At 46.3% G+C, this 20365-nt stretch overlaps 1 protein-coding gene across 3 annotated transcripts in view; it reads left to right on the top strand.

Moving 5' to 3' along the window:
- The first annotated feature begins 4709 nt into the window (after window positions 1-4709).
- Window positions 4710-20365, top strand: part of LOC149453369 (uncharacterized) — a 40057-nt gene continuing 24401 nt past the window's right edge. Inside the window, exons 1-9 of one of the 3 annotated variants that reach the window (XM_089688276.1) lie at window positions 4710-4763; window positions 8380-8493; window positions 8589-8711; window positions 8781-8904; window positions 9021-9424; window positions 9540-9596; window positions 9708-9851; window positions 9968-10106; window positions 11316-12708. In XM_089688276.1, the coding sequence (XP_089544402.1) occupies window positions 8401-8493; window positions 8589-8711; window positions 8781-8904; window positions 9021-9424; window positions 9540-9596; window positions 9708-9851; window positions 9968-10106; window positions 11316-12388 (2157 nt within the window). In that variant the 5' untranslated portion in view covers window positions 4710-4763; window positions 8380-8400 and the 3' untranslated portion in view covers window positions 12389-12708. Of the gene's footprint in view, window positions 4764-8379; window positions 8494-8588; window positions 8712-8780; window positions 8905-9020; window positions 9425-9539; window positions 9852-9967; window positions 10107-11315; window positions 12709-20365 lie in introns of those variants that run through there. The other 2 variants (XM_089688275.1, XM_089688274.1) reach the window with 2 other exon arrangements.

The raw sequence follows: 20365 nt of genomic DNA, 5'->3' as shown, positions 1-20365 counted from the left end.
CATCCTGACAATAGTGACATTTCATTGATAGGTGGAATCTGAAGTAGTATGTGGAGAAAGGATGGTGAGAGGAGAGCTGTCAGAGAATGTAGTGAGGATGGTGAGAGGAGAGCTGCCAGAGAATGTAGTGAGGATGGTGGGGGGAGGAGAGCTGTCAGAGAATGTAGTGTGGATGGTGGAGGGAGGAGAGCTGTCAAAGAATGTAGTGTGGATGGTGGGAGGAGAGCTATTATAGAATGTAGTGTGGATGGTGGGGGGAGAGCTGTCAGAGAATGTAGTGTGGATGGTGGAGGAGGAGAGCTGTCAGAGAATGTAGTGTGGATGGTGGAGGAGGAGAGCTGTCAGAGAATGTGGTGTGGATGGTGGAGGAGAGCTGTCAGAGAATGTGGTGTGGATGGTGGGGGAGAGCTGTCAGTGAATGTAGTGTGGATGGTGGGGGGAGGAGAGCTATCAGAGAATGTATTGTGGATGGTGGAGGAGAGCTGTCAGAGAATGTAGTGTGGATAGTGGAGGAGAGCTGTCAGAGAATGTAGTGTGGATGGTGGGGGGAGGAGAGCTGTCAGAGAATGTAGTGTGGATGGTGGGAGGAGAGCTGTCAGAGAATGTAGTGTGGATGGTGGGGGATAGCTGTCAGAGAATGTAGTGTGGATGGTGGGAGGAGATCTGTCATAGAATGTAGTGTGGATTGTGGGGGAGGAGAGCTGTCAGAGAAGGTAGTGTGGATGGTGGGAGGAGAGCTGTCAAAGAATGTAGTGTGGATGGTAGGGGGAGGAGAGCTGTCAAAGAATGTAGTGTGGATGGTAGGGGGAGGAGAGCTGTAGGAGAATGTAGTGTGGATGGTGGAGGAGAGCTGTCAGAGAATGTAGTGTGGATAGTGGAGGAGAGCTGTCAGAGAATGTAGTGTGGATGGTGGGGGCAGGAGAGCGGTCAGAGAATGTAGTGTGGATGGTGGGGGGAGGAGATCTGTCAGAGAATGTAGTGTGGATGGTGGAGGAGAGCTGTCAGAGAATGTAGTGTGGATGGTGGGAGGAGAGCTGTCAGAGATTGTAGTGTGGATGGTGGGGGGAGAGTTGTCAGAGATTGTAGTGTGGATGGTGGAGGAGAGCTGTCAGAGAATGTAGTGTGGATGGTGGAGGAGGAGAGCTGTCAGAGAATGTAGTGTGGATGGTGGGGGGAGGAGAGCTATCAGAGAATGTATTGTGGATGGTGGAGGAGAAGAGCTGTCAGAGAATGTAGTGTGGATGGTGGAGGAGAGCTGTCAGAGAATGTAGTGTGGATGGTGGAGGAGAGCTGTCAGAGAATGTAGTGTGGATGGTGGGGGGAGGAGAGCTGTCGGAGAATGTAGTGTGGATGGTGGGGGGAGGAGAGCTGTCAGAGAATGTAGTGTGGATGGTGAGGGGAGGAGAGCTGCCAGAGAATGTAGTGTGGATGGTGAGAGGAGGAGAGCTGTCAGAGAATGTAGTGTGGATGGTGGGGGAGGAGAGCTCTCGGAGAATGTAGTGTGAATGGTGGGGGGAGGAGAGCTGTCGGAGAATGTAGTGTGGATGGTGGGGGGAGGAGAGCTGTCGGAGAATGTAGTGTGGATGGTGAGAGGAGGAGAGCTGTTTTGTACAGTGTGAGGGATACGAATCTTCTTGTATTGTGAGTCCAACCCTTCAGGGACACACCATGGTGCCATTTTGTTCCTGCAGACATTCATCCATGTACCATTCATGACCCATTAGATGGAAACATTGTCTCCTTGTAGAGCAAAACACAAAGGCGTTTTGGCCCTGTAGATGGGTGTGCAACCGTTTTCTAAGGGTTCTCCTAAGTTGATGGCAGTCTTGGACGTGTTATGTTTTAAATTGGAGACATCGTGACGTATTTCTCATTTGCTGCCCTCAATGTCCACGGACAGATGATGGGTTTCCAGTCTTTAGTTTTTGTTAGTTTTTGCCTTAGAAAAGATCTTGGCAACACATCTGTCTGCTGTAGAAACACGCTGGAAGTACAAGATGACCAATTTGAGTCTTGTCCCTATGGCTCACTTTTGCCATAGAGGATGATCTACCATATCCACCACAACCTCATCTTCTTAGTATGGTTGCCCCTTGTCCAGCTTTATTCCTGCCTCTATATTTCACTCAGGCACTTTGCTCCAACTTACACAATGTTATCAGCCATGCTCAATCAGGGTTCCGTGAAACCTTAGGGTTCCTCCAGGGGTTGCTAGGGGTTCTTTAAGCTGTGGCTGGTTGACCTTCCACTTTTGCCATAGAGGACGATCTACCACATCCACCATGACCTCATCTTCTTAGTATGGTTGCCCCTTGTCAAGCTTTATTCCATGACATCTATTATTTTTTTAAGCATTATTCCTACTTTTCTTTCCAATTTTTATTTTTTTTAGCATTATTTCTACTGACCACCAATGTAAGAGACCAATGACTCCTAAATATTTGGTTTTGTTAAGGGTTCCTTTGAGATCCAAAATTTATTTTTGGGGTTCCTCTGTTGAGATGTTGAGAAAGTCTCTATTATATCAATGATCATTAGAACTTGTTTGTTATATTTACCTAACCACACTTTGGGCAACATTCTGATAAAGATCCCAACAATTAGCTGCGTCCATCTGTCTACCTAACTGTCGGCTCAACATTTTCGGGGGTTGACTTTACGGTTTGATGCTTTTTCTTTCACTTCTAGGGTCGGAGTCTCCAAACCACGGCCATATATGTATGTGTGTGTGTGTGTATATATATATATATATATTTTTTTTTTAAATGTGTTTTTATTACAAAATATATGAAAAATATTTTTAAAAATACATTTTCAAATATTTTTGGAATGCATTTACAAATATATGTAAAAATATATGTTAAGACTACTTTTTTACATGTTAAAAAAAAAATCTTTAGAATATATTTAAAAAAAATATATTTAAAAAAATATTTTTCATATACTTTTGTAATATATAAAAACGCATTTAAACATGCAGTGTGTATATATATGGCCGTATTCAATATATTTCAAAATATATTTATATATATATATATATATAAAATATTCTTCCCAAATATATTGACATATATTTGAAACACTACAATTTTGGCCGTATTCAATATATATATATATATTGAAATATATTTTGAAATATATTGAATACGGCCAAAATTGTAGTGTTTCAAATATATGTCAATATATTTGGGAAGAATATTTTTAAAAAACATTTTTTAAATATATTTTTCTTGCATGTGGAAAGAAACTGTAAAGTTGAGGACAAACTTCTTAGCAACCTGTACACTGCATGAAAATGTGGATCAGAAAAAAAATAGCACCGTCTCTTAACTCTAGGTTCACATCTATGTGGGTGGTGCCGTTGCAGATCTGCACGAAAATCCGTGCACCACCCGCACAGAGAAACGCGGACCCGCGGGCGGGTGCCATTAGTTCTAATGGCACGCCGCCCGCACTGGAAAATGCAACCGTACTGGGAACCTTGGCTGCGTTTTCCAAAGAAGTGCAGGGACTTCTTCCCTGCGTTTCCCGGGGCTCGGGAATCCATTCAAAGGAATGGACTCTTGTACCTGTGCAATACACTGCCCGCACAGCCACATATATGTGAGCTGGGGGTTAAGGAGCACTGAAGTCCCCTTGATGTACCTCCTCAGACCCTCTTCAGAATCCTCCTCTTTACCCGGATGCACTGAGGGTATCCCAGGGCAAGGGATTCCATGGGCTGACAATGAGGTAGTCCTGGATGAGACCTAGTTGGGACTTACAACTTACCGCTCTCTCTCCCTTTATCTAGCCCTAGAAGTTCTCACACCGTCCCGTCATCATGGTGGATTGGTAGCTGCTTTCAGGCCTTATGCTGGGCTGGCTCCTTCCCTGTTGCACAGGATGTCCTCCCTAGGAGACTTTGAGCAATGGAGATCCTTCTTTCCAGTATACTGCCTGTAAGCAGGCTCCGCTTCCTGGGGCCCCCTCCCAGGTTCCACCTTCCAGCCTCAGTCTGTCTTCCACCCGACTCTAACACACTCTTCCCTGTCACATTTAAGGGTTGCCCTTCGCCTCCTGCCTGGGGATTGGCCAAGTTCCCCTAAACATGCAAATCTGGGCCTCTTCCCGTTCTCCGCCCCCTCTTCCAGAAAGTTCCAGCAGTTTTTGGAAGGGTGGAAGGGCTCCAGAAGCCCTGATCTGAAGAGCCTTCCAGCCTGTCTTGAGGTGAACTCACTACCTCACTCCCAGGCTGACTCATCCCTCTAACTACAAAACAACATGCCCATCACTAATGGACTCTACATGTATATGTATGAATGTGGGTTAAGGACCTTAGATTTTATGCTCCTCGGGGGCGGGGACTGATGTGAATATACAATATATAGGTAAAGTGCTGTGTAAAATTAACGGCGCTATATAAGTACCTGTAATAAAATAATAAGTAAACAAAGTCTACAAAAAAAGGCTACATTTAATATGCAATCAATCAAGTTTCCTGAAATATTCATTTTTTTGTTTTTTTTTTATCTCTGGTGTAATATATGTTAAAAAATTAAAGAAAACATCAAGAATTGGCTGTCAAAAAAATCAAAAACAATGTAGGCTGCAGTTTTTATGGTCTCCACAAGAAGGTGATCCTAAGTCGTGTCAATGGACCACACAGACAGGAAGTGATGTCCAGACAGGAAGTGATGTCAGGTATAAAAGGGAAGTTGTGGGTGAGAGGGGAGTCGGGAGGAAGTAGAGAGGAGACATTGCTGGAACTGGCAGCAGAAGAGGTAAAAATGTATATATTTTTCATTCTATTTCCCAACTTTTCTCCCTGGCAGCATACACGTGTGTTAGGCTCCTCTCTTTGAACTCCCATAGGATTTCATACTAATGAACGAAAGTCCCACCGGGATGGCTTCAATCTCTTTTTGTCCTCGTTACCTAGGATCGTAACCATAGGTTATGACATAGCCAGGAAAATGGAAAAATTGGTATCAAATACTTACCGTAATTTTCCTTGCCTGACTTACCTCAATGGCACCATGCTTCCTGCCCCAGAAAGTGTAATTTATTTCAGGTACTTATATAGCGCTGTCAATTTACGCAGCGCTTTACACATATATATTGTACATTCACATCAGTCCCTAACCCTCAAGGGGTGTACAATCTAAGGTCCCTAACTCACATTCATACATACACATATTAGGGCCAATTTAGACTGGATCCAATTAACCTACCAGCATGTCTTTGGAGTGTGGGAGGCAACCGGACTACCCAGAAGAAACCCACGCAAGCACAGGAAGAACATGCAAACTCTATGCAGGAGGCGCCATGGTCGGGAATCGAACCCATGACCCATTTACTGCAAGGCAAAGGTGCTAACCACTAAGCCACTGTGCCACCCATAATGACTTCTTACAAGAAAAGGACCAGCTGGGTAGGACTTCAGTTTTTTAGCAGGAGGTCCTGTGGCAGCTCGGAGACCAAGCCTAACCTACCAGTATGCTGCTGGGAAAATGGAAAATTGGTATCAAATACTTACCCCAATTTTCCTTTCCTGGCTTACCTCAATGTCAGCATGCTTCCCGCCCCAGAACGTGTGATGACTTCTTACAAGAAAAGGACCAGCTGGCTAGGACTTTCAGTTTTTTTACTCCCGAGGTCCTATGGGAGCTCAGAGACCAAGCCTAACCTACAGGTATGCTGCTATGAGATAGCTGGGAAAATGGAAAATTGCTATCAAATACTTGCCCTAATTTTCCTTTCCTGGCTTACCTCCATGGCAGCATGCTTCCCGCCCAAGAAAGTGTGATGACGTTTTACAAGAAAAGGACCAGCTGGCTAGGACTTTCAGTTTTTTTACTCCAAGGTCCTATGGGAGCACCAAGACCAAGCCTAACCTACAGGAAAATTGGTATCAAATGCTTACCCCAATTTTCCTTTCCTGGCTTACCTCCATGTAAGCATGCTTCTCGCCCCAGAAAGTGTAACAACTTCTTTACAAGAACAGGACCAACTGGGTAGGACTTCAGTTTTTTAGTAGGAGGCCTTATGGGAGCTCGGAGACCAAGCCCAAACTATGCATATGTTGCTATGAGATAGCTTGGAAAGCAGAAAAATTGGTATCAAATACTTACCCTAATTTTCCTTTCCTGGCTTACCTCCGTGGCAGCATGCTTCAGTTTTTTTACTCCCAAGGTCCTATGGGAGCTTGGAGACCAAGCTGAACCTACAGGCATGCTGCTATGAGATAGCTGGGAAAATAGAAAATTGGTATCAAATGCTTACCCCAATTTTCCTTTCCTGGCTTACCTCCATGTCAGCATGCTTCCGGCCCCATAAAGTGTAACAACTTTTTTACAAGAACAGGACCAAATGGGTATGACTTCAGTTTTTTAGTAGGAGGTCCTATCCTAACCTAACCTATGTGCATGTTGCTATGAGGTAGCCAGGAAAATGGAAAAATTGGTATCAAATACTTACCGTAATTTTCCTTTCCTGACTTACCTCCATGGCAGCATGCTTCCCGCCCCAAAAAGTGTAACAACTTCTTTACAAGAACAGGACCATTTGGGTAGGACTTCAGTTTTTTTAGTAGGAGGTCCTGTGGGAGCTCAGAGACCAAGCCCAACCTATGTGTATGTTGCTATAAGATAGCTGGGAAAGTGGAAAAATTGGTATCAAATACTTACCGTAATTTTCCTTTCCTGACTTACCTCCATGGCAGCATGCTTCCTGCCCCAAAAAGTGTAATGACGTCTTTATAAGAATAGGACCAACTGGGTAGGACTTCAGTTTTTTTAGTAGGAGGTCTTATGGGAGCTCAGAGACCAAGCCTAACCTATGGGTATGTTGCTATGGAGATAAATCCGGAAAGGAAAATGATGGTATTTGATGTGAATTTTCTGTTTTACACCCAGTAACACCCCTCCCCTCGTTTTGTCTGTCCTCATCTTCCATATTGTTTCATCTCCAGCAACTGCTACACACACAAATATTTTTATCTCATTGAGACCAACAAGGGGGCTTATTTTATCCCACTGATGGGACTAATTTTATCCCACTCGCACCAACGGTGGGACTTGTTTTATTCTAGTGACACCAACAATGGGGCCTATTTTATCCCACTGACACCAAAAATGGTGCTTATTGCATTTCACTGACACCAACGGTGGGACTTATTTTATCCCACTGACACAAATAATGGGACTCATTTTATCCCACTGACACAAACAATGGGACTTATTCTATACCACTGACACCAATGATGGAGGTTATTTTATTCCACTGACCCCAATGATGGATCTTATTCTATCCCACTGACACCAATGATGGAGGTTATTTTATCCCACTGACCCCAATGATGGAGGTTACTTTATCCCAATGACACCAACAATGGGACTTATTTTATTCCAAGGACCCCAATGATGGATCTTATTCTATCCCACTGACACCAATGATGGGACTTTTTTTTTTCCCACTAACACCAACATATGGACTTTTTTTTCCTTCTCACACAAACAATGGAACGTTTATCCCACTGACACCAAAAATTAGGGTTAATTTTATCCCAATGGGATCAGCGATGGGGCTTGTTTTATGCCCTTTACACAAAAGATGGGGCTTTCAATGATGGAACTTATTTTATGCAGGTGGCACCAAGGATGGTGCCATCTCTTCTTATTTTCCTAAAACAGGCGAGCCATGGATGGAAAGGTGTAGCACTATGATGCCAGCTGGCATTTTTCTTCTTCAACCCTTTAAGATGTCCGTTTAATTTGTTCCAAATTCTGACAACGATCGAATATATACCAAACAACCCCTTTAAAAGCCCAACGGCAGCTAAAATGTCCGTGGTTTTGATGGGGAAGGGGACAGTTAGGACTGGTTAGATTATTTCGGTCTATCCTAGTCGTGCTGATTTTCACTCATATCCTGTTCTGTTTGATATGTATCACCTGGAAAAGATTAGGGACGGACTGACCATTCGGGCACTCGGGCACTACCCGAGGGCCTGGGGTCAGTAGGGGGCCCCACGAGATGCCCCTGGAACCTTTCATAGGCTTTTTCATAGGCTTTTTTGGGTGTGGTTTGAATGTGGGCGAGGACTCAAGGGCCCCATGATCCCCTATTGCCCGGGGGCCCCATGAGTTGTCAGTCCGCCCCTGGACAAGACACGAAGGTAAATCTCCCCAACCGGAACACGGACAGAAGAATACCTCCATGGAGTATGTGACATTTTTCCAGTCAATCCAAGCCTAGTCAATGGTTAGAGTTGTGCTTTAAAGGTCTGCATGTAGTAAAGGAAACCATCTGAAATGATAGAAACTCTGGAAGAACTATAGAGGACATTATTCATCCCGGTACAGTCCAGATAATTCTCTGTTTACTATCCGTCCACAGAGAGAAGAGTCCAGTATAGACATGACCCTCAAAAAAATGGACAAAGACCAAAGCCATGTGACTGAGAGGATGATAAATCTCACGCTGGAGATCATCTACCTGCTGACCGGAGAGGTGAAGAGGATTCTGGGAGGTTACATGACATCACTCCAATCTCACATTTTTGGAAAGTCCATAGTTATCATTGTCACTTTCTTTTTTTGACGCAGGATTATAACGTAGTAAGGAAAAAATGTGGTGAGCATCCACCTCACTCAATGACACCTGAGACAGACAACATGCAGAAGATCCTAGAAGTCACCAAGAAGATGATGGAGTTGCTGACAGGAGAGGTGAGTGGTGAATTCTGGGACATTTTCCAGAATTCACCAAGATGGTGACTGTATCATTGTGTGTCACAGGTTTCTATAAGGTGTCAGGATGTCACTGTCTATTTCTCCATTGAGGAGTGGGAGTATTTAGAAGGACACAAGGATCTCTACAAGGACGTCATGATGGACAATCAGCCGCCCCTCACATCACCGGGTAAGAGGAGACTTTATTGGAAAGGAGAGAGCAGTACGGAGGGTCCACCTAGATCCCCCATCATCTGATAAACACATAGAAACAATGGATTCAGTCAGTGTGTGTGTTTCCTACAGATGGATCCAGTAATGGGAACCCACCAGAGAGATGTCCCCGCCCTCTGTATTCCCGGGATTCCACACAGGAAGGTCACACCATCCCCCACCATCATCAGGTAGACGGATCCAGTAATGGGAACCCACCAGAGAGATGTCCCTGTCCTCTGTATTCCCGGGATTCCACACAGGAAGGTCACACCATTCCTCACCACCATCAGGTAGATGGATCCAGTAATGGGAACCCACCAAAGAGATTTCCCCGTCCTCTGTATTCCTGGGATTCCACACAGGAAGATCGCTCCATCCCTCACCATCATCAGGTAGATGGATCCAGTAATGGGAACCCACCAGAGAGATGTTCCCGTCCTCTGTGTTCCTGGGATTCCACACAGGAAAATCACAGCTATGCAGAACTTGATCAGGTAGATGGCATTGAGCATCCAGAACTCAATAATGGTTCTAAGCTATGAGATGACACTCTTTTATGTCATCTCTTGTTCCTTTTAAGGTATGTAATCTGTCATCTTTGGGGTTTAGAGTGAAGAACTGCAAGACATCAAAGTAAACGTTAAAGAGGAAGAAGAAGAGACATTGGTGAGTGAAGCTCAGCAGTCTATGGAGGAGGGGGAGATGATTGTTTTTCCCACAGATGAATTCAGTAATGGGAACCCACCAGAGAGATGTCCCCGTCCTCTGTATTCCCAGGATCCCACACAGGGAGATCACACCATCCCTCACCATCATCAGGTAGATGGCTCCAGTAATGGGAACCCACCAGAGAGATGTCCCTTTCCTCTGTATTCCCGGGATTCACCACAGGAAGAACACACCATCCCCCACCATCATCAGGTAAGTGGGACTGAACCTGCAGACCTAAAAATGTATTCTAAGCAAAGAGAGGATATTCTTCTATGTAATATCTTGCTCCTTTTAATAATTGCATTCTATCATCTTTGGGGTGTTAGGATGAAGAATTGAAAATCATCAAAGTTGAGTATAAAGAGGAAGAAGAGACTTTGATGAGTGGAGATCAGCAGTCTATGGAGGAGGGGGAGATGACTATGAAAAGTAAACAGAAGGAATCTTCTCTGCCTATAAACATAGGTAAGAAATAAATACTAAATGCAGCCAGATAAAGACTGAGATAACCACTGGCAGTGTGAACATCATCGATGTACCTACTTGTCCAGCTAATGTTCTAAAAAAAATGAGGCTGAAGTATTGTAAACCATATGGTATACAAATCTCCTGTCCTTACCAGAAGAATGTAAGCTTTGTGTTTACCACACTATCAAATGTTCCCAACAAATGAGGAGGAGATACTGGACACCATATGAAAGGTCCATCTCCAATCCTCAATATAACGTCATGTTCCCAACAAATGAGGAGATACTGGATACCATATGAAAGGTCCATCTCCATTCCTCAATATAACGTCATGTTCCCAACAAATGAGGAGGAGATACTGGACACCATATGGAAGGTCCATCTCCATTCCTCAATATAACGTCATGTTCCCAACAAATGAGGAGGAGATACTGGACACCATATGAAAGGTCCATCTCCATTCCTCAATATAACGTCATGTTCCCAACAAATGAGGAGGAGATACTGGACACCATATGAAAGGTCCATCTCCATTCCTCAATAGAACGTCATGTTCCCAACAAATGAGGAGGAGATACTGGACACCATATGAAAGGTCCATCTCCATTCCTCAATATAACGTCACGTTCCCAACAAATGAGGAGGAGATACTGGACACCATATGAAAGGTCCATCTCCATTCCTCAATATAACGTCATGTTCCCAACAAATGAGGAGGAGATACTGGACACCATATGAAAGGTCCATCTCCATTCCTCAATATAACGTCATGTTCCCAACAAATGAGGAGGAGATACTGGACACCATATGAAAGGTCCATCTCCATTCCTCAATATAACGTCATGTTCCCAACAAATGAGGAGGAGATACTGGACACCATATGAAAGGTCCATCTCCATTCCTCAATAGAACGTCATGTTCCCAACAAATGAGGAGGAGATACTGGACACCATATGAAAGGTCCATCTCCATTCCTCAATATAACGTCACGTTCCCAACAAATGAGGAGGAGATACTGGACACCATATGAAAGGTCCATCTCCATTCCTCAATATAACGTCATGTTCCCAACAAATGAGGAGGAGATACTGGACACCATATGAAAGGTCCATCTCCATTCCTCAATATAACGTCATGTTCCCAACAAATGAGGAGGAGATACTGAGAATGTTTCTTAACACTTATATCAAAATTGTTTTCTAACAGATGGATTTGGCGGGAATTCCCCTGAGGAACATCGTATTATATCTTCGACCTGTAATGCAGAAGACAACATTGTACAATATTCCCCAGAAGAAAATCTCGTTAATAAAATTACTCATCACACGGCTTACTATGTGAAGAGATTGATGGATCCCTCTAATCCTGAGGAACCATCTGATAAATCACATGTGTCATTTTCTGAAGGTTCTCTAAGCCATGAAGTAGTTCGCACAATGGAGAGTTCATTGATAGGTTTTGTAGTTAAGAACACTCTGACTGAAAATGGAACACTTTTTAAACAGCAGAGAAGTCGCATGAGCGGGCCTCCGTTTTCATGTTCAGAGTGCGGAAAATGTTTTACCGCCAAAAGAAACCTTCTAAGGCACCAGAAAAATCACAAGGGCGAGCGCCCGTTCCCATGTTCAGAGTGCGGGAAATGTTTTACTGTTAAAAGCAATCTTCTTACACACCAGAGAAGTCACACAGGTGAGCGTCCTTTCCCATGTTCAGAGTGCGGGAAACGTTTCATTGAGAAAAAAACACTGCTTACACACCTGAGAAGTCACAGGAGTGAGTATCCTTTCTCATGTTCAGAGTGTGAGAAATGTTTCCTTCAGAAAGAAGACCTGTATAAACACCAGAGAATTCACACAGGTGAACGTCCATTTTTATGTTCAGAGTGCGGGAAATGTTTCTTTCACAGATCAGACCTTCTTAGACACCAGAGAACTCACACAGGTGAATGTCCCTATTCCTGTACAGAGTGCGGGAAAAATTTCAATGACAAAGGAAACCTTCATAAACATAAGAAAATTCACACGGGCGAGCGTCCATTTCCATGTTCAGAGTGCGGGAAATCTTTCATTAGTAAAGGAAACCTTCTAAGACACCAGAGAAGTCACACAGGTGAACGCCCATTCTCATGCTTGCTGTGCGGGAAATCTTTCATTGAAAACAAGGACCTTCATAGACACCAGAGAATTCACACAGGTGAACGTCCTTATACATGTTCAGAGTGTGGGAAATGTTTCACTAAGAAAGAAAGCCTGGTCAGCCACCAAAAAAGTCACACCTGAAAGGGAAAAAAAAAAGAGACCTCTTTATACACCAGAGATGTCACTTAATTTTTAGGTGACAGTGTGACTATTCTTGTTCAGAGTGCGGGAAATGTTTCATTCAGAAAACTGTTCTTGTTAGATACCAGAGGATTTACATAAATGAGCAATCTCTATTCATGTTCAGAATACAAGAAATGTTTTACACATGAAGGAAATCCAATTAGATATCGCAGTATACTCAGCTGCTGATTTTGCTGACAAATATACAGTGCCATTTAACAAGTGGAATTGTTCTATTCATAAAAAATGGTATAATTAATAAAACATAGATTTTGGTACATCCTGGTAATAGAGACACAACTCATTTATAGGATGGGGGAGGAGAGGTGTCAGAGAATGTAGTGTGGATGGTGGAGGGAGGAGAGCTGTCAGAGAATGTAGTGTGGATGGGGGAGGAGAACTGTCAGATAATGTAGTGTGGATGGTGGAGGAGAGCTGTCAGAGAATGTACTGTGGATGGTGGGGGGAGGAGAGCTGTCAGAGAATGTAGTGTGGATGGTGGGAGGAGAGCTGTCAGAGAATGTAGTGTGGATGGTGGGAGAGCTGTCGGAGAATGTAGTGTGGATGGTGGAGGAGATCTGTCAGAGAATGTAGTGTGGATGGTGGAGGAGAGCTGTCAGAGAATGTAGTGTGGATGGTGGGAGGAGAGCTGTCAGAGAATGTAGTGTGGATGGTGGAGGAGATCTGTCAGAGAATGTAGTGTGGATGGTGGAGGAGATCTTTTAGAGAATGTAGTGTGGATGGGGGAGGAGAGCTGTCAGAGAATGTAGTGTGGATGGTGGGAGGAGAGCTGTCAGAGAATGTAGTGTGGATGGTGGGGGAGGAGAGCTGTTAGAGAATGTAGTGTGGATGGTGGGGGGAGAGCTGTCGGAGAATGTAGTGTGGATAGTTGAGGAGAACAGTCAGAGAATGTAGTGTGGATGGTGGGGCGAGAGCTGTCAGAGAATGTAGTGTGGATGGTGGAGGAGAGCTGTCAGAGAATGTGTTGTGGATTGTGGGAGGAGAGCTGTCAGAGAATGTTGTGTGGATGGTGGAGGAGAGCTCTCGGAGAATGTAGTGTGGATGGTAGAGGAGAGCTGTCAGAGAATGTAGTGTGGATGTTGGGGGGAGGAGAGCTGTCAGAGAATGTAGTGTGGATGGTGGGAGGAGAGCTGTCGGAGAATGTAGTGTGGATGGTGGGAGGAGAGCTGTCGGAGAATGTAGTGTGGATGGTGGGAGGAGAGCTGTCAGAGAATGTAGTGTGGATGTTGGGGGGAGGAGAGCTGTCAGAGAATGTAGTGTGGATGGTGGGAGGAGAGCTGTCGGAGAATGTAGTGTGGATGGTAGAGGAGAGCTGTCAGAGAATGTAGTGTGGATGTTGGGGGGAGGAGAGCTGTCGGAGAATGTAGTGTGGATGGTGGGAGGAGAGCTGTCGGAGAATGTAGTGTGGATGGTGGGAGGAGAGCTGTCGGAGAATGTAGTGTGGATGGTGGGAGGAGAGCTGTCGGAGAATGTAGTGTGGATGGTGGGAGGAGAGCTGTCGGAGAATGTAGTGTGGATGGTGGGAGGAGAGCTGTCAGAGAATGTAGTGTGGATGGTGGGAGGAGAGCTGTCGGAGAATGTAGTGTGGATGGTGGGAGGAGAGCTGTCAGAGAATGTAGTGTGGATGGTGGGAGGAGAGCTGTCGGAGAATGTAGTGTGGATGGTGGGAGGAGAGCTGTTGGAGAATGTAGTGTGGATGGGGGGAGGAGAGATGTTGGAGAATGTAGTGTGGATTGTGGAGAGCTGTCGGAGAACGTAGTGTGGATCGGGGGAGGAGAGATTTAGGAGAATGTAGTGTGGATGGTGGAGGAGAGCTGTCAGAGAATGTAGTGTGGATGGTGGGAGGAGAGCTGTTGGAGAATGTAGTGTGGATGGGGGGAGGAGAGATGTTGGAGAATGTAGTGTGGATTGTGGAGAGCTGTCGGAGAACGTAGTGTGGATCGGGGGAGGAGAGATTTAGGAGAATGTAGTGTGGATGGTGGAGGAGAGATGTAAGAGAATGTAGTGTGGATGGTGGGAGGAGAGCTGTCAGAGAATGTAGTGTGGATGGTGGGAGGAGAGCTGTCGGAGAATGTAGTGTGGATGGTGGGAGGAGAGCTGTCGGGGAATGTAGTGTGCATGGGGGGAGGAGAGATGTTGGAGAATGTAGTGTGGATTGTGGAGAGCTGTCGGAAAAAGTAGTGTGGATCGGGGGAGGAGAGATTTAGGAGAATGTAGTGTGGATGGTGGGAGGAGAGATGTCAGAGAATGTAGTGTGGATGGTGGAGGAGAGCTGTCAGAGAATGTAGTGTGGATGGTGGAGGAGAGCTGTCAGAGAATGTAGTGTGGATGGTGGGGGAGGAGAGCTGTCAGAGAATGTAGTGTGGATGGTGGGGGAGGAGAGCTGTCAGAGAATGTAGTGTGGATGGTGGAGGAGATCTGTCAGAGAATGTAGTGTGGATGGTGGGAGGAGATCTTTTAGAGAATGTAGTGTGGATGGGGGAGGAGAGCTGTCAGAGAATGTAGTGTGGATGGTGGGAGGAGAGCTGTCAGAGAATGTAGTGTGGATGGTGGAGGAGATCTTTTAGAGAATGTAGTGTGGATGGGGGAGGAGAGCTGTCAGAGAATGTAGTGTGGATGGTGGGAGGAGAGCTGTCAGAGAATGTAGTGTGGATGGTGGAGGAGATCTGTCAGAGAATGTAGTGTGGATGGTGGGAGGAGATCTTTTAGAGAATGTAGTGTGGATGGGGGAGGAGAGCTGTCAGAGAATGTAGTGTGGATGGTGGGAGGAGAGCTGTCAGAGAATGTAGTGTAGATGGTGGGGGAGGAGAGCTGTTAGAGAATGTAGTGTGGATGGTGGGGGGAGAGCTGTCGGAGAATGTAGTGTGGATGGTTGAGGAGAACTGTCAGAGAATGTAGTGTGGATGGTGGGGGGAGAGCTGTCAGAGAATGTAGTGTGGATGGTGGAGGAGAGCTGTCAGAGAATGTGTTGTGGATGGTGGAGGAGAGCTCTCGGAGAATGTAGTGTGGATGGTAGAGGAGAGCTGTCAGAGAATGTAGTGTGGATGTTGGGGGGAGGAGAGCTGTCAGAGAATGTAGTGTGGATGGTGGGAGGAGAGCTGTCGGAGAATGTAGTGTGGATGGTGGGAGGAGAGCTGTCGGAGAATGTAGTGTGCATGGGGGGAGGAGAGATGTTGGAGAATGTAGTGTGGATTGTGGAGAGCTGTCGGAGAACGTAGTGTGGATCGGGGGAGGAGAGATTTAGGAGAATGTAGTGTGGATGGTGGGAGGAGAGATGTCAGAGAATGTAGTGTGGATGGTGGAGGAGAGCTGTCAGAGAATGTAGTGTGGATGATGGGGGAGGAGAGCTGTCAGAGAATGTAGTGTGGATGGTGGGGGAGGAGAGCTGTCAGAGAATGTAGTGTGGATGGGGGAGGATTGTTGTCAGAGAATGTAGTGTGGATGGTGGGGGAGGAGAGCTGTCGGAGAATGTAGTGTGGATGGGGGAGGAGTGTTGTCAGAGAATGTAGTGTGGATGGGGGAGGAGAGCTGTCAGAGAATGTAGTGTGGATGGTGGGGGAGAGCTGTCAGAGAATGTAGTGTGGATGGTGGGGGAGGAGATCTGTCAGAGAATGTAGTGTGGATGGTGGGAGGAGAGCTGTCAGAGAATGTAGTGTGGATGGTGGAGGAGAGCTGTCAGAGAATGTAGTGTGGATGGGGGAGGAGAGCTGTCAGAGAATGTAGTGTGGATGGAGGAGGAGAGCTGTCAGAGAATGTAGTGTGGATGGTGGGGGGGAGGAGAGCTGTCAGAGAATGTAGTGTGGATGGTGGGGGGGAGGAGAGCTGTCAGAGAATGTAGTGTGGATGGTGGGGGAGAGCTGTCAGAGAATGTAGTGTGGATGGTGGGGGAGGAGATCTGTCAGAGAATGTAGTGTGGATGGTGGGAGGAGAGCTGTCAGAGAATGTAGTGTGGATGGAGGAGGAGAGCTGTCAGAGAATGTAGTGTGGATGGGGGAGGAGAGCTGTCAGAGAATGTAGTGTGGATGGAGGAGCAGAGCTGTCAGAGAATGTAGTGTGGATGGTGGGGGGAGGAGAGCTGTCAGAGAATGTAGTGTGGATGGTGGGGGAGGAGAGCTGTCAGAGAATGTAGTGTGAATGGTGGGGGTCTGTCTCTATAATCCCAGACTGGCTGTATGATGGTGGGATCGTAGGTTACACCTGTCATTTTGTTCCCTACAGATAGTTCTTTTTATTGTTTTCATGCGTAGTTCGATGTTGGGACTACTCAGACACTCCCTCCGTACCATGATATGATGTCTAAGAATCTTCCTGGTTGGATTCCATCAATGTTGAACAAATCACCAACTCTCTCCATATACAAATGTCGCCCAACCCTGCAGGGCAACGTCATTATTCTTTTCCATCTTTACCATTCATGATCCATTAGATGGAAATCTGGCTTCTATTAGAGCCAAATACGAGGACTTCTGAACACTGTAGATAGGTGGACCCGGTTCCCAATGGATTCTGCCAGTTCCAACCTGATAGAGGAACAGTTCATGATTCAAAAAGGAACAAGTTTGACATAAATCTCATCTGCTGCACTCAGTTTCCATGGTCAAAGTTTGTGATTACTACTGTCTCAACCATTCTGGTTTTGTTGGTGCTTCTACAGAACATCATCAGAGATCAGACAGAACATCAGGAAATATCTGGCTGCTGTAGAACATCTGGCTGGAAGTAGGAATGAGCTTCTAATTAACCATGAGCTTGACCTGAACTAAAAAATGGGGGAACTAACTTGAAGGCTCACCAATATAGCAACCAATGTCCAATAAAAGACTTCCTGCCTATTGAACTGGGGTCAGGTGGCTTAGAAGGGCCAATAATAATAGGGGGTTTCACATGTGCCACACCCCTCCTTATAAAAGTCCAGCTTCCAAGCAGCCTTTTGTCCCTGTGTCTGGAGATCTGTACACGGCTCAAAAAACCGAAAGGCAGACTTTGTAATCCGAGTCGCATCAAATCAATGACACTCCTGGGATATTGATCTGGTCAGGAAAATAGCAGAGGGGGTTGTTCATCAGTTTCAGCTGCTTTTGTGTTCATGAATTTAACAACAGGTGCACTAGATGGGCAACAATAAGATGACCCCCAAAACAGGAATGGTTTTACAGGTGGAGGCCACTAACATTATTTTCCCTACTCATCTTTTTTGACTGTTTTTCACTCGTTTTGCATTTGGCTAGGGTCAGTGTCACTGCTTGTAGCATGGGGCCATACCTGGACCCTACAGAGGTTGCACAGGCAGTCCAACTCCTCCAGGATGGCACATCAATGCATTCCATTGCCAGAAGGTTTGCTGTGTCTCCCAGCACAGTCTCAAGAGCATGGAGGAGATTCCAGGAGACAGGCAGTTCCTCTAGGAGAGCTGGACAGGGCCGTAGAAGGTCCTTAACCCATCAGCAGGACCGGTATCTGCTGCTTTGTGCAAGGAGGAACAGGATGAGCCCTGCCAGAGCCCTACAAAATGACCTAAAGAAGGCCACTGGTGTGAATATCTCTGACCAAACAATCCGAAACAGACTTCATGAGGGTGGCCTGAGGGCCCGACGTCCTCTAATGAGCCCTGTGCTCACTGCCCGGCACCATAGAGCTGGATTGGCATTTTCCATTGAACACCAGAATTGGCAGTGTTATGGACCAGCCGGCGGTAGCCTCTAGCGCTCCACAAACTGGGATTCCCCAAGGCGCGGAATCTAAGCCCCGACCTGCTTGTTCACCAGGGCCCCTGATGGTGGGGATGGACTTGGAGCAGGCCGAAACCAGGTCGCGGCCCCTGGGGGCAACCAGTTGTGGTAGAAGCACTTGCCGGTGGTATATAGCAGGTGAGAGCCTGATGTGAGGAGGCAGAGTGAGCGAAGTCAGACAGGCCAGGTCGGTAACGGTGGAGGCAGGACGGTACAAGCGGCAGGCAGAAGGATAGACAGGTCACAGGCCAGGTTCGGTAACGGGAGATCAAACCTACAGGATTAGGCAGGAGAATGGTCAGACAAGCCAGGGATCAAAGCCGGAGATAGTCAACGAATCAGGTTCAGGCAGGGTCGGCAACAAGGCAATCACTCAGGAAACACAGGATACAGGTAAAGACCATACGGCAACTTGAGCATAGACATAGCCTGTTTAAATAGGGCGCCCTGCGCCCTCATTGGTGCCAAGCGCACGTCCGCGAGTGCGCATGCGCGACCGCCGTTGCCGTCGCCCAGGTCCTAATGACCGCACGCTAGTGTGCCCTGGCATACCGTGCATGCGCAGACCTGTGCGCCGCGGTAAAGCCTGGGGTCCCTGACATTGCCCCCCCCCTACGGGCAGCCTCCGGATGCCCACTCGATTTCTCCTTCGAGGCTGGTTGCGAAGGTTGCGAAGGAATTCCTGAATCAATCTAGGGGCATGGACATTTTGAGCAGGTTCCCACAAATTCTCTTCTGGCCCATAGCCTTTCCCCTTGATGAGGTATTGCATTTGATCACCCCTTCTTCTGCAGTCAATAATCTCTACCTCGAATTCCTCTTCCCCATCAATGTCTATGGCCTCTGGGGGTCTAGATCTACGATCTGAAAAAAGATCTGGAACTGCGGGTTTCAACAAAGACACATGGAAAACAGGTTGTATTTTAAAAGATTCGGGAAGTGCTAGCTTGTATGCAACTTCATTGATCTTACGTTCTACTCTGAAAGGGCCCACGAATTTGGGTGCCAATTTCCTTGACGGGCATGCCAGTTTCAGATTGGTCGTCGCTAACCAAACCTGATCCCCGGGGTGTATGACCAATTCCCCTCTTCCTTTTGTTTACTGTAATAATTTATTATTGGTTGTGAAGAAATTTAGGGTCTCTTGGGCCGCTGGGACTGAGTTCTCCGGGACCAGATCTGGCAGGAAAGTAGGGTGGAACCCATAGTTGGCGAAGAACGGGGATTGATTGGTGGCAGAATGGTTCACATTATTATAGGCAAGTTCTGCCATTGGCAGAAGTATCAGCCAGTCATCTTGCAGAAATGAAGTGTAACATCTAAGATATTGTTCAAGTGTTTGATTGGTCCGCTCAGTCTGTCCTTTAGTTTGTGGGTGATACGCCGAAGAAAAAGACAGCTTGATTTCCAAACCCTCGCATAAAGCCTTCCAGAATTTGGACGTAAACTGAACTCCCCGATCCGAAATAATATTCTTTGGCACTCCGTGAAGTCTCACTATCTCCTTAATGAAGACCTGTGCCGTTTCGGAAGCGGATGGTGTCTTTTCTAGTGGGAGGAAGTGGGCCATCTTAGAGAGACGGTTCACTACTACAAAAATCACGGTGTGATCCTGCGATGGTGGCAGTTCCACGATAAAATCTATGGAGATCATACTCCATGGCTGGTCAGGTATTGGCAAGGGTCGCAGCAGGCCCCAAGCCCTGTCTCTGGTGGGTTTATTCCGATTGCAAATAGTGCAAATTCTAATGTACGTTTCACAATCTTTGGCCATACTTGGCCACCAAAACGTGCGTTGTGCCAATTCTAGGGTCTTGTGTATTCCAAAGTGACCCGCCAATGGATGATCATGACAGTAGCCCAAAACCAGGATCTGAGCTTCCTTGGGTACCAGGATCTGTTCCCCCCCTCCACAAGAGACCTTTCCTGCGCTGTATTAAGATTCCAGGTAGGTCAGGAACCCTGGTGGACGCAGCCTGTGGTTTGGACAAAAGCTCAGACTGGAGCAGTAAGAAACTACCTGCCGGCAAGATGGTATCCGGTTTGGGTGTTTCTTTAGGGTCTTCAAACATCTGGGAGAGAGCATCTGGTTTCGTGTTTCTAGACCCGGGTCGATAGGTTATATGTAGATTGAACCTAGAAAAGAATAATGCCCATCTGGCCTGGCGTGGTCTAAGGCGTTTAG

This window comes from Staurois parvus, unplaced genomic scaffold (genome assembly GCF_062004578.1).
Source record: "Staurois parvus isolate SC_StPar_1 unplaced genomic scaffold, SC_StPar_1.0 ptg000449l, whole genome shotgun sequence".
Taxonomy (NCBI): domain Eukaryota; kingdom Metazoa; phylum Chordata; class Amphibia; order Anura; family Ranidae; genus Staurois; species Staurois parvus.
This window is presented reverse-complemented; position numbering and strand designations above follow the sequence as displayed.